Source organism: Labeo rohita, chromosome 20 (genome assembly GCF_022985175.1).
Source record: "Labeo rohita strain BAU-BD-2019 chromosome 20, IGBB_LRoh.1.0, whole genome shotgun sequence".
Lineage (NCBI taxonomy): Eukaryota > Metazoa > Chordata > Actinopteri > Cypriniformes > Cyprinidae > Labeo > Labeo rohita.
This window is the reverse complement of record NC_066888.1, coordinates 8,903,555-8,918,746: the sequence shown is the minus strand read 5'-3', so window position 1 is coordinate 8,918,746 and position 15,192 is coordinate 8,903,555. Positions and strand designations below refer to the sequence as shown.

General features: G+C 35.8%; 1 protein-coding gene across 5 annotated transcripts in view; it reads right to left on the bottom strand.

Annotated features, from left to right (window-relative positions):
• The window catches only part of suco (SUN domain containing ossification factor), a 66,877-nt gene that overhangs the window by 29,933 nt on the left and 21,752 nt on the right, over positions 1 to 15,192 (bottom strand). For 4 of the 5 annotated variants that reach the window (XM_051138203.1, XM_051138204.1, XM_051138205.1 and 1 more), the window contains exons 2-9: positions 10,575 to 10,683; positions 9,578 to 9,703; positions 7,103 to 7,527; positions 6,474 to 6,584; positions 5,965 to 6,130; positions 3,535 to 3,640; positions 680 to 807; positions 435 to 502 (exon numbers count right to left, since the gene is read on the bottom strand). In XM_051138203.1, the coding sequence (XP_050994160.1) occupies positions 435 to 502; positions 680 to 807; positions 3,535 to 3,640; positions 5,965 to 6,130; positions 6,474 to 6,584; positions 7,103 to 7,527; positions 9,578 to 9,703; positions 10,575 to 10,683 (1,239 nt within the window). The remainder of the gene's footprint in view (positions 1 to 434; positions 503 to 679; positions 808 to 3,534; positions 3,641 to 5,964; positions 6,131 to 6,473; positions 6,585 to 7,102; positions 7,528 to 9,577; positions 9,704 to 10,574; positions 10,684 to 15,192) is intronic. The other variant, XM_051138207.1, reaches the window with a different exon arrangement.

Genomic DNA, 15,192 nt, shown 5'->3' with positions numbered 1-15,192 from the left:
CAGGTTGGGAAGATTAAGTAAAACACTGGATGGATAATGTATCCAATTAAGAGAAGAGAGGGATTTATACTCTTGACATCTGGCAACCACAAGCATGAAAGCTTGTGGATGCTTGTTCTCAATGGAAAAATAGGATAAATAACCAGCGGGCCAATACCACAGATAATTATGCTTAATTAAAAGAAACATAAATCATGATCATGATAAAAATACAATTAATCAAGCAGCCATAATTAGAAAAGAATTAACAAAATGCTGTTTAAAATAGATCAGTTCAGCATCTCAAACCACAAGACATCTCAACATGCTCATAGTACTTCATGCCAACTATCATTTGCACAAACAGGAAAATAGACAGTGTAAAATGCATTTCCTCATTGTCTCCGAGCAGCTGCTGCAGCCTCTCTTTTTTCTCTTTATCTGCAGTGACTCACCAGATCTTGGTACTGCAGGGGTTCAGCATGTACAGATCCATGTTTTCCATCAGGATGGCAGATGTGCTCTGAAAACACAAAACACACAGACAAACACACACATATGTTAGACAACAGCTGATCTCAAACTAATCAATAACATTCCAGATGCAGGAACAATAAGTTATTGATCGTCCCATTTATGCCTCTGAAAATTCATCAGTCCATCTGCCCCATATGCGGTTTTGCAGTGTCTTGCGCCGTACCTTGGCCTCATTGTTAGCCGAGAGGATTTTGGCCCCACATTCGACAGAGGCGTAGTTATTCTTGAAATTCTTTTGGACCTTTTTGACTGGATGAGGGCTGCCATTTGATGAAGTGTGCAGAGACTGACCTGAAAACCAACAAAATAGGTTACATATGGATCATGTGTCAAATGTTTTGCACCTTGGGGATCAGGTTGGCTTAGTGTGAGAGTACAAGTACATAATTTGAAGTGCAGATGGGTATGTGTCAATTACAGAACTGAAAACAAAAGAACGACTTATCTTCACGTATGCACGTAGCATGCATGTATGTATTCACTATCTGTAACAGATAACCTATGGCTGCAAATGGCAAAATTGTTGAATTTTAGCTACCGATAGCTGTTGTCATGACCTTTCGTGACAACCTTTAGGGAAAAAAGCTATTCAGTAACATTCTGCTGATTACAGCTTGCACAAACAACATGAAAAAGCAACCTAAACGTGTTTTTGCAGCTGTGGAGCCCACTGGCCTGAGAGCAGAGACAATAATTTAGTTTTCTAAATTTGATTTAACAAATTTGTTTTTCAAAAAGGTTACAGGTCAAGCATCATGTGCTATGAATAGCACAAATCCTGACCCGAAATATTTATAAAACAAATCAAATTTTATTTGTTTAATACTGCATTTCATGCAGGCCACATACGACTTGCTTGAACCAGTGGTAAATTTGGTTGATGAATAATTTTTCTCATACTTTTCATCAAGAGTCTGTTTTGAATAACAAATACTATGACGAAAATCTATTGACATTTTTGTCAATTAACAAAAACAAGACAAAAATGTTAGGGAGGAGATTCATTCAGAACAAATCTGCTGTATCATAGCCTATTGATCTATCCGGTGGGACATAAACTAGCACACATTTGCTGCACGTCTAATAAAATGGTCAAAAATGTCAGTAAAAATGGAGTAAAAAGAGCAGACATATGGATAAATTTGCCAACGCAAAAGAACTCAATTCGGTTTGTTTTTTTTGAAGGAGCGCCTACTCTTTCGCATCACATGAACGGAGAAATACACACAAAATTATGTTGAATTGTCTGTTTTGATGAGTATTCACGTAAACACAATCTGTTACGTGAATAAATGACCTGAGAAATGAATATCAGGCATGTATCAGTACATTGCATCAATGTATCCGGTTTTAAAGGGACAGCAGCCTAATTTAGTTGCTTTTGTCTGTGGCATTGATGTTAATCAAGCAACAAAAGAAAGACAGAAAATGACTCACTGCTCTTGACTGAATCACTTCATTACCCCTAATAAAGATTAATCTAAATTAGGGCTGTCAAATGATTAATCATGATTAATCGCATACAAAATAAAAGTTTGAGTTTGCCTAATATATGAGTGTGTACTGTGTGTAATTATTATGTTAGATTACGTGTATAAATATATAAAAAAAACATTTACAAGTATATCTATTCATTATAATTGTTTATATATTTTATATTATATATAAATACAAATATTTTGTACATAACATATCTCTCTTAAATACATTAATTTGTGTGTATTTATATATACATAATAATTACACACAATACGCACACATGTATTAAAGCAAACTCAAACTTTTATTTTATATGCGATTAATCGCAATTAATTGTTTGACAGCCCTAATCTAAATGCGTTTATATAAATAAATATGTCTGCTTGAAAGAATCAAGAATGTGGTAAACAAGTTGATATAAAGAATACATAATTAATCTATATAACCATTGGTATTTTATTAAAAAGAAGACCATGTTCTTGTTTCTTTATGAGAAGTGGTTTCATTTAATGTTAATATAAAGGCATGTTGCATGTCACAGCAGTTAAATCTGTGTTTATCATGATTAAATCTTAATATCAAACCTATACAATAAGTTTGGTAATTTTAGAGAGGTGCTTAATAAATGCATTACACTGTAACTAAACCCATTAGATTTTAGCCGATTAAATCTACTGTAGATTTAGTCAAATAAAATCTTATGATATTTACTCAACTAAAACTAGACTGAAATTAAAACAATCCAGATGACTAAAATATGACTAAAACTAAAATGGCATTTTAGTCAAAAGACTCAAAAGAATCAAAATTTGCTGTCAAAATGAACACTGGCTTGAACCCAAATTCTATGCACTTGCTCTCTAGTTTTATTGTGTGTACTGCACCTGCTAATTAATGATGATAAGGGTCAATTAACACCGTTAGTAAGTGGCTGTTAATTAGCTGACTTTGCAATTTAAATGCACACACACGGCTGTGAAAAACCCTGATGCCCTAAAGTAAGGGTGCCCAAACTCGGTCCTGGAGGGTGGGTGTCCTGCACAGTTTAGCTCCAACTTGCCTCAACACACCTGCTGGGAAGTTTCTAGTATGCCTAGTAAAAGCTTGATTAGCTGGTTCAGGTGTATCTAATTGGGATTGGAGCTAAACTCTGCAGGACATCATCCCTCCAGGACTGAGTTTGGGCACCCCTGCTCTAGCACAAGTTAAACTGTTCAGCTGGCCTAGAGCATGAGCTTGGAGTTCAGTTACTTTTGTTGCAATGTACTGAAGCAGTCCATTACAGCAGCCTACATGCGTGCAAGCTGGGTTACGCAACACTCACTGTGCTCGCTGCTGAACTGACGTGAGCAAGCATAAAAAACGAAAAGAAAATAGCAGAAATTCATGAGATATAAAAAGAAAGAGACAGCTCTGTGAAATCAAGCAGAAGCGTGTCCTAAAGGAAATGCGTGTGAGTGTGTACTGATGCAGAAGAAGCACGGGGGCAGCCCGGCATGCGATGATTCACTGAACACACGACCCAAAACAATGTCTTACTTTTCTTCTCCTCTACTTCCATCACTTTTTTCTTCCACTCATCAAAAGTGGGGATGTCCTCTTTAGTGGGCACAGGAGGGTCTGTAGCTCCCCCATCGTCCATCACCTGGAAAAAAAAAAAAACACATCAAATTTTTATTACATTGAACAAACTACAACCAAACCATCTCCATTTTGGAAATTCTTTGTTTTCTATTTCTAATCAGCTAATCAGCATTATAATGTAAATATAAAGACACATTACATATAAAGTCTATATGGTATTATACACCTTGGCATTATAAATTACATACAAAAGGGTGGTCTTTCTTCCCATCACTTTCTCTTTTTCTTGTCCCCCTCAAATCTGTCCCTCTCTATGTGTCTATCAGTGCTTAAACAGCAGTGCTGAGTGAGCATTTGGTTGATTAAACATTTACAAGGCTGTTCTGTGGAAAACAAACATGCTGATGTACTCAGTCCCACTCTATCAGCCTAACCCTCTCTTCTTCCTCTCCTCCGCTCTTATGCTTTCTCTTCCATTTTCATCTTCTCCATTTAGGGTGTATGTGTCAAAGCAGCTTTACGAGAGAGGAGGGGATGTTTTAGCTCTGCAGATCTCTAACAGCAGGGTGTGGAGAGACTCAGCGAGAAATTGAATACAAACCCTTTCACTCTCTACATAATAGGGGGAAAAGGTAGGGAAGGAACACTATAGGGTGCAAAATGTCGTGATTATTGTCATCATGCTCTTTTAGGTGGTGCAAGCTAAGGGAAAACAAAAGTGGAAAAATGTATTATAGCTTGATATGGTTTTGAGCTCCATACCCGAAATCTACCCGATTATGTCATTATAAAAAGAAAAACTCTGAATAGATGACAAAAAATACATCTCTGACAAGATATTAATTCTTACGCTACCATTTTTTGAAAAGCACAGTTCACCCAAAAATGAAAATTCTGTCAATAATTACTCACCCTCATGTCGTTCCAAACCCGTAAGACCTTCGTTTATCTTTTGAACACAAATTAAGATATTTTTGATCAAATCCGAGAGCTTTCTGACCCTGCATATACAGCAACACAACTGAAGGCTTAGAAACTAGTAAGGACATTGTAAAAAATAGTCCATGTGACTTCATAAAGCTACGAGAATACTTTCTGTACACAAAGAAAACAAAAATACGTTTATTCAACAGTTTCTTCTTTTCCATGTCAGTCTTTGACATGCATTCTCGTAGCTTCATAACTAGAAATGCACCGATCGACTTGCCAGGGACCGGAATTAGCCGATTTCCCACATGATCGTCCCAGACCGGTGGGCGGCCAGTCAGTCTGCCGATTTCGAGCTGGGCCGTTTTGACGACACAGTTATGGCAACTGACAATGTATTTATGTCGTGCCAGATGAAGCTTGTGCATACTGAGGTAGTTGATAAAAAAAAAAAAAAAAATATTCCCTGAATATGAATACGACTGCAATGTGACACTGATTTTATTCAATAGTTGTTCAATAATCCAGAATTTAAAATTAAGTGACTTACATTTTAGACAAAAATATTGACTGTTTTTGCTCAATTTCACTGACAAAAATTTTAATTTAGAACTGCTGTGTCTCCGAGCAACACAGTGATGTTTCGTTACTGAATGAATCCGCGGTTTTGAACAAATTGAGTGAGTCAATGATTTAGTAACCTATTCATAAAGACAGTAGTCACTTGCCTCGTTTCTGAATGAATCAGTCATTTGAACGAATCTGTTCAATGAAGGACTAAATGATCATTCAAATTGGTAATTTGCCACCGTCTACCGGTGGCTTGGTTTTATATTTAAAAGTATCATTGCATTTTTCCTATGCAGGGTTAAATAGCTCTCGGATTTCATCAAAAATATTTGTGTTCCGACAATAAACGAAGGTCTTACAGGTTTGGAATGACATTGGAACAACAGTGAACAATTAATGACAGAATTTTCATTTTTGGGTGAACTATCCCTTTAAGAAATCGAATTGTCTAATATGTTAAGATTGTATATTGTATATTCATCTATGTATTTGTCAATTTAAGTGATTTAATTATTTACTTTTTAAACTATTTAATTTGATCTCTTCGTTTTATTTTTTAGCACCTATAGTGCTACTCCTGCAACAGCAATTTCTATTTTACAGTGCCAAAGCTGCATAGCAACAAACAAACAACACTAGATGAAGAAATTGCTTATTTTGATTATTATTAATACATTTAACTGTTTATTGAACATTTGTGTCTATTATCATCATTTGCTGCCTCTGTTTTCTAAAAGCGTTATGCTATTAGTCATATGTATTAAAGTGATTTTATCATGTTTAATGGGGTTTAAGTAACACAAAGCCTCTCAGGGATATTAGCTTTATCTCTCACTTTTGGAATTAATTATCCATGTTAGATTAGTCTGACAAATAGTGTGTGTGTACCTGCTGGCTTTTTGTAGGTGGAGGGATACTGGCTGACTGTGGCTCTGTGAGGTCCGGCTCACTCGGGAGCAGAGTGGCAGTCGGGTCAGCAATGGTCTCTGTACTCTGTACTCCCAATGTGGCAGACTGGTTCTCTGCTTGCTGCTCTGCATGTTCCTCCACAACACTATTCAGAGTGAGAAAACAGAGGGGAGAGAGAGGGTGGGGATGGAAAGAGACCTTAGTAGATTGCTTAGAAGTATCGCAAGTGACAAGCAAAACAAGCATTAAAATGGTGCATCAAGGCATTGGGAAAGAAAATTAAATGGTGAGCAAAAATTGCAAAACAAAAAATGATGAAATGAGAAGTGAAAAAAAAGAGCAAGGCCAGAAGACGTGGCTTGATGTGCCTGAAGCAGCTCCGTTACTTGGTTAACCATCGGTTACCAAGTCACCTGATGTAACGCGAATACTGGAGTTACCGTAATGTTACCATGTAACCTGCCGTTTACCTGTTGCTCAGTACTCACCTGGTAAGAGTGGTGCCAAGGGACTGGCTGAAGTGGGGCACAGAGCCCACCTCACACTGACTGGCACTAGAGTTCTCTACAGGGGCATCAGGACGCGGGACGTCTAGTCCACTGAAGGAAAGAAATCATATGGCGTTTACCAAGAGAAAGGAAAAACAGAGAGGAATGGGAGAGGAATACTAATGGAGAGAGGGAGGGGGATAGCAAGGATAAAAGAGAGAAAGAAATCTGGCTCCAGGTATGGACTGAACATTTGTCCAGGGTTTTGTGGAAGGTTCCTGTAGCACTGGCTTATTACATTATAAAGGCCTATCTAGCAAATCGCAGAGCGATGTTGCCATTTTTGGTCCTTGTTGAAATGGAGGATTCGTAAGTCCGGTAACAAGTCTTCATAATGGACTAGTAAAGAAGGCGAGATCCACTGTGATGCAGTTGAATAAAACCGTCCGAAGTAGGTGCGATATAAAATCCATGATTGACTGAATCATTTTAAAAGTTTGGATGCAGAAATGACTCAATAAGAACATAAAATCAAATGAACAAATGAAACAAAAAAATGAAATGAATGATAAAACAAACATTCAAAGTTCCCACCCTCTTCTCTTCCAAACGGCTGTGCTTGTACTCACCTGGAGGGGCTCTCGGAGGAGGTGACTGAGGTAGGTGAGGCTGACTCTGGGCTCTTCTGGAGTTCAGCAGGAGATGCAGAGGGGTCTTCTGTGTGCGAATCAGTCTGTGAAGGGGTTAAAGCAGCGGAGGCGTGGGCAGCCTGGTCCTCTGTGGCAGTGGCCTGCGGAGTTTCAGGGTCTGGCTGGGGCTGGGAAAGTGGCGGTGCTGTTTGGGTCTGTGTAAGTGTTGGTGGTTGAGCTGATTGCTGTTGGTCTGACTGTTGGGTGCTCTGGGGTTCTGGTTGCTGCTCCTGCTGCTGCTGCTGTTGTTGTTGTTGTTGTTGTTGTTGTTGCTGTTGCTGTTGCTGTTGCTGTTGCTCTAGCTCAGGAAGTGCAGACTCAAGCTGAATCTGCGGCTCCTCCAACACTTCTTCCAAATTCACAGTCTACAATGACAGAAACACAGATAAAGAGATTAAGAGGTTTGTTATTTTCAAAAAAACATCTTGACTTACATTGCAGACATGAGCTGGAAGATCACAGCAATAAAGTCCGATTCTGACAGTAAATCATATTTTCTCCATAAAGTTAAATTTAACTTACAACAGGGTTCGTACAGATATTATAAAAATGATATTCCAGAACTTTCAAGGAATTTTCAAACACTACTTTTAATATTTTCAAGGACTTTAAACAGAGATCTCACATATCAAACAATGTCTTCTCTTTCAAATTCTAAAAAAAGATAAATAAATAATATACTAATAAAGCAAAACGGCAAAAACAAAGTAAAGCACATGCAAAGTATTACTACTAAAGTATTACAAAGTATACAAATGATTTGGCATATGCACTCCAAAGTTCCGAACTGAATAAAATGATTTGTGAACCCGCACCGAAGTCCCGATCTCAATCAAATGATTCGCGATCTGCACTCCAAAGTTCCGATCTAAAGCAAAATATTTGCAATCCTCCAAAGAACCATCACAAACCATCATTTCCGATCACGGTTGTTTCTCAAACAGAAGGCTGAATCCTCCAGAGGTCACATTTGCAGGCTGCATACGTCATCAAGCCTGCTTTATTTCAATTAACTGAGCATTACATTTGCAAGTCATAAGCATATTATAACAATTTACGCTTAACTAAGAATAATGGTAAAATTTATAACTGTTATTATTCTAAAATAAGATTTTAGAACAAATGCGACTTCTGCGTGTATCGTGAATGATTTGATTTGAATCATTCAATTCACTAAATTATTCACAAACCCATTCTGATCTAAATCAAATGATTTATCGAATGAAGTCCTGATTGGAGTCAAATGATTCGTGATATGCAATTTGAAGTACCAATGTAAGTCAGATGACCTGCTCCGAAGTTCCGATTTAAATCAAATGATTCACGATACACGATTTAAAGTCCCGATCTGAAACAAATGATTTGTGATACGCCATGCAATAGTGAATAAATTGACAAATTTAAAATCATTGCAAGCAATGTAGAAATTTGACAATGAATGGTTCTTTTGATTTGGTTTTTGCTAGTGAATCGCTTGAAATAAATGATCGAAGTCACGAATTTCAATCAATCGGAGCAGTTTCAGTGTAAATGATTCAATTAATTTGGCTTGTCTGTTTCTCTTTTTGCATTTTCCGATCTGTTTACACAACATCGTCAGTACTACTACAAAATTAGCCTACTAATTTCTGACATTAAGCAAAATAAGAGGAAAAAAAAAGTTTTTTCCATTGTGTGAATTTTGCATTAAAAGTTATGTGCTTATTGAGGAGGGAAGAAAAAAAAAAAAAAAAAAAAAAAAAAACAACATTTCAAGAATTCAAGCACTTTCAAGGCAAGACGAGCATTTGAGATTAAAAAGCATTTCAATTGTATTTTTTACATGAAAATAACCAATCGTTTCTCTACATAAGACTTTTCAGTTGGGATCGTTTGCAACTGCATTTGGGATTGTTTGAAGCCGCATTAAAACTGCATTTTGGAAGTTCAAAATCGGGGCACCATAGCGTTCTTCAAAAAACAATTTCTTTACGACTGAAGAAAGAAAGACATGAACATCTTGGATGACAAAGGGGGTGAGTACATCATCTGTAAATTGTTGTTCTGGAAGTGGACTCCTCCTTTACTTACTCACTCGAACCTTTGTTCGTCTTCATAACACAAATTAAGATATTTTTGTTGAAATCCGAGAGCTTTATGACCCTGCATAGACGGCAACGCAACTGACATGTTCAAGGCCCAGAAAGGTAGTTAGGAAATAGTCCATGTGACATCAGTGGTTCAACTGTAATGTTAAATGTAATGTTATGGAAAAAATACTTTTGGAATCATAATGGTTTATTGCTTTTATGCAAAGAGTTGAAACAAACGTTAGCTGTTGTGTATCCTATTCCTTGATTAAAATGTGTGGGTCACATCCAAGTTTGAGATATGTAACAGAAGAAAACAGATATGATAGTTGGATTACACGAGCACCTGTTTGTGCTTCTCTTCATGCGGGGCGTCTTGTGAGTGCAATGATGTTTCTTTTAGTGCAACTCTCTCTGTCTCCAGACCCACGTCGTACGATGACTGAGTGTGTGTCGCCCCTTCCTCCTCAACCTAAAAGAAAAAACAATGTTACTTATGAACAAAACATCTAAATAAAGAGTAAGAAAAGGTTACGAGGTCAGTTTCTCACACAAACAATTTAATGTAATTTGTTTTGTAGAGCTTGTAGAGCGTGAAAGCCCCTAGTCACATGTACTTTTGCAGTTTAATTGAAAGAAACGTGATCATTGTGCTGAAAAAATACATTTGTGCTTCTCAGAGGGGTTTGGAATGACGAGGCTGAGTAAGAGACATGACTGAGGAGTGAGTGAACTATACTTTCAACAACAGGTAAGTTGACAGAACTGGCTTTGTTTCTATGAGGGAGAAAGAGGCATGTTTCAAGGGCAAACAGCTATCGTTCAAGTTTGGCAGGAGCAAAGAGAAAGCACTTCTGTAACTGCCAGAGGGGAGAAAAAAAAATGGGTACGTTTACAGATTCACGCTTTAGCTGAACATTTGATTGCTTCCGTAACTTTAAAGACAGCTTGCTAACACAAGCTAAACTGTGTTAGATTAATCAGTCAGTCACTAAGAAATGCACACTCCTATACAGCCTTAAATCTATAGGTTACACAAGAGGAGGGTGGTCTTCGTTGGGGCCCCAGCCTGTAAGTACCTTTATAGATTAGCCTGTTGAAAGACAATGTCAACAACAGCCTGCACTCTGAATGAGGAGCTATTGCACAACTTCAGGGGCTATTTAGACCTACATACCGACCAAACAAACTCTCTTCTCTAAAGGTCAAATGTATATGATTCCCATTTCACAATACAGAGTTACATACCAATGGTGCAAAAGGACACACGCTCATTGACCTAATAGGAGAAGAGTTCAACTGCTAGCAAGTCAGTGAGGCATTTAGTTAGTAGTCATTGTTACCTTGTCGTCTGCCCCTGATTCTTGCGTTGCGTAACTGCTGTCATCCTGTGCAGGGAGTCCTGGGCCAGAGGAGATCTCTTCTGAACAATAAACATGATGACAAGAGTGCCTGCAACACACAGAGACAAACATAAGATTCCCAAACATGGAAATGACTTGTATATAAGATACATGTACCAAATATAAGAGCAATGCATCTCTAGCATGTGATATAAAAACTGTCTTAACACTCTTCTAAAGTGCTAAGAGCTTGTGATGACACTGCGCTCACATATTCACTCCATCATAGCAAACGAGAAATGTGCAAGGCTGATATGAAAGATTACACCTTTTTCTGTTGTTTATTCTATTTACAGTAAAGCCAATTACATCAGAGCTCTCGTGGAAATGGTTTCACTCAAAGAAAATGGCATGTTCCAGTCATTCTCACAGGTTTACAGACTAAAACAATGTAATGCCGTACAAGCTTAGTTGAGAAATCGTGTCTGATTGGCAAGGATTTCATACCTGTTATAATTTCAGTTAGGTCAACGGAGGTAAAGCACTTTGGATTAGCAATGTGCAAAACCAGAAATTTTCAGACTATTCAGTGCGTTCTCTAATGAATTTGCTGACTGTCTAACAACTCAAGCCTCTGAACAACACTTTTAAAAACACAGAATTATAAATACATCATTCTTAACAACTGTAATAGCAGTTATGATTCATACTTTTTTATATTTTTTGGCCATAAGGAAATTGTAAACAGAATGAGAGAACAGAAAATGGAAAATACTGAGCAGGATTCGAACTTGCATGGCCTACGTGAGTACTAAGGCTTAATGTGTTAGAGCATGTGCTAACTGCTAGGTCTTTCATTTTTATTTCATTTTGTGAGGGGCACAGGACTCAAGAATTCAATTCAAATGAAGTGTAGTTCTAACTCAAACTCTATTTGTGCTTGGCTAACTATTACCTCACTCTTTGTTGAGAAATTAACTGTATGAATGAAAAGGCCAGTTAATCATTACACAGTTTTACAAACACAACTTTAAAATCATATAAAAACTATGTGGAAAACACAGATTTTACTTAATAACATGAAATGTCACAGAATTTGATTAAATTCCTAACTGCCAAAATAAAACTTTAGTTTAACTTTGAAAAACTGACAGAAATATACTACTGAATAGTTGAATGTATTCTCAGAGTAATAAAAATAACAGTAACACAATTTAAAGAAATATTATAGGAATATAAAACAGTCAAAAGATTTTGTCATGTTTTAATTTATACAGTAAACCTCTGTTGTGCAGCACTTTATCTGTATTAAAAAAAAAAAAAAAACTACGATATTTATCAAAAATAAATTTGCAATGTTTTGTTTGGAATTGTTTTTTTTGTTTAATTATTTTAGAATGTATTAACATTCTATGAATTTGTTTGATTGACACAGTCTGATGATAAATTAGTATTAAATCAAAAAACACAAAGCAGAAAAAATTAATACAGGAACTGGGTAAAAAAAAAAAAAAAAAAAATAGCTGTGGGTGAAATAAAAAATTGCACAGGGTCCTATTACTGTTAAAACTTTAATAAATTATTACACTGCTAAAGCTGTATAAATGCACTTAATCAGACATGATTTTGGTTTATTTAAACTTTAATTCAAATTTAATTAAACCATTAAAAATAAAGAAACAAAAAAGAAACCAGAAATCAAAAAATATATTACTATTACATAGTAAAATCTATTCTCAGCGTAATAATAATAATAACAGTAATATAATTGTAAGAAATATTATAGAATATAAAACAAAAGATTTTTTTCATGTTTTAATTTATACAGCAAACCTCTTGTGCAGCACTTTATCTGACAAAAATAAAAATGTGTAGTTGGAATAGTTTTATTTTGCTTGATTATTTTTTTTAAAGATATAGGAATATAAAATAATCCTGTCTGATGATAAATTTGTATTAAATCATAAAACAGAAAGCAGAAAAAATTACTACAGGAACTGGGTGAAAAAAAAAAAAAAATGTAATTTGGTTGAAATAAGATTGCACAGGGCCCTATTACTGTTAAAATTGTAATAAATGATTACATTGCTAAAGTTGTATAAATTCAATTAATTAGACATGATTTTGGTTTATGTAAACTTTAATTAAAATTTAATTAAACAAATTTTAATTCAATTAAAAAATGAGGGGAAAAAATAGAAACCAGAAATTGACAGAAATATATTACTATTGCATAGTAAAATCTATTCTCAGCATAATAAATGACAGTAATATAATTTTAAGAAATATTATAGGAATATAAAACAAAAGATTTTTTATGTTTTAAATTATACAGCAAACCTCTTGTGCAGCACTTTATCTGACAAAAATAAAAATACAGTGTTTAGTTGGAACAGTTTTATTTTGATTGATTATATTTTAAAATGACTGACATTATATACATTTGTTTGATTGCCACAGTTTGATAATAAATCATAAATTACAGAAACCAGATAAATTAATAGAGGAACTGTGTGGGAAAAAAAAAATAATAATAATTTGGGTAAAATGAAAGATTGCATACGGCTGTGTTATTGTTAGAATTTTAATAAATTATTACATTGCTCAAGTCGTATAAATTCAGTGGATTAGACGTGAAAACTTTAAAATTATATTAAATCTTAAAAAAAAATAATTTAATTAATTTACAAAAAAAAAAAAAAAAATTACAGAGGCTTACATAGCATTTCTATTCTGTGCTCAGCTTTCAGCTGCATTTAGCAAATGGAAGAATGGTTCATTCAGCACGGAAAACATGCCATGTTTGGAGATGAATGCACACTGCACTGACAGCAGTATCTGAAATGAATATTATCTGACACTGCACCAATCAATCATATACACAGTCATCTCCTCCTAATCCTACTAGTCTAATTTAACCAGCGCAGATCAACATGGTGGGTAAAACTATGGCAAAAATCTTGTACTATGCATCTGCCCTCCAAAGAAAGCTGTCAGATGACTTGTTGGAGAATGAACAACAGCTGGGGCTCATCATCATAAGCACTCTCTGTCTCACTCATTTCAGATGGTAACAGAGTAACTTGAGAGCGTCACCTTGACTGAATTTAGGAGTCAGGAGAACCTGTACACATGCAGGCTCATGTTAGCACGCTGTCAGCACCTCAGCCTGTATGGTCAAACCCTCAATCAACACCAGACATTAACCACCATCAAGTGACTCCTCTGATGGCACTCTACTCCTTAGTACCAGGACTCATAACTAGGTGTTTACTTCAGGAACGCATGTATGGGCAAGTCACAACAGTAAAAGACACACCCACTTAAAGACATAAGGAAACAGTTTACAAAAAAGAGAAAGAGCCACAAATTACCTATTGTTAAAATTAAAGGAAGGTTTTTATGTTGTGACAGATGCATATGAATCTGAGCTAATAATTAATGGGCCAAACCTTGAACATACACAAACCCACAAAGATATAGCGCCCATACAGGTGTCAGTAGTGAGTTATTGAGCAACAATGTATATATGCCTATGGGTCAAATGGCTCAAAACAATAATGTCAAGGACGTCACATACATATAGGCAAACGAAACAGTTGCCTAGGGCAAAAGCTCATATAGAACGGCAAAAGAAATCTAGACAAAGAGAAAGAAAACCCACATTTACATCGGAATTATCAGTTTTAAAATACTTCTATTGAAATGAGTGTACAACATACTACATTGCCAACGTACTGGACGTTATTTTGCATTTCCAAGCGACTTATATAACGCAGTTAACTTCAAGATATGCAAACTTCAACATATGCAAAGTGCACACATTTGGCTTTGTGCTGAAAGAGAGCAGTACATGAGCCCAAGCTTATTCTTGTATAGTGCATTTCCCATGCATTTCCTTTAGAGCAGCAGTTAAGTATCCCCTGAATAATATGTGATAATGATCATGTCTGTACAATAAACCAGACTGGGTGATCCGTCTTGCGATTGTATTTGTGTTAATGGCCAGTTAACTATACATTATCATGTTTGTTACAAGGTCAGTAACATGATAATTAAATAAATGATTCATTAAGTATTGATTTGAGTTGAAATGTAATTATGTGAGAAGCAGGAGACAACTATGAGACAGATTAGTGGTCATTATACAAAAATTGACCAATCAGAATGAAGTACTCTATAGAGCCATGTAATAAATATTCATTGAAAATTCACTGTATTTGCAATACAATTTAGACACAGCAAGTGCAAATGCACTAAATGCAAATGTCCATCTGTAGATGGCATTAGCAGAAACATCATATGTAATCAGCTGCTGTTTTCTGCAGCCTATGTTTCATATACAGAGACTCGTGCAGAAATCAAAACAAATGAGCGCAACAGCTCTCACAGAAAGTTATAGCCTAGATGCATAGTGTGGTAGAAAAAAAAGATATTTACAATGTATGATTTAGGTATGCAACATTGCACGAAATTTCCCTGAATATGAATACGATTGTAATGTGACACTGATTTTATACAACAGTGGTTCAATCAAGAAGTTAAAATTAAGTGACTTATTATTTTAGACAAAATATTGACTGTTTTTGCTCAATTTCATTGACCAAAATAGTTCCAA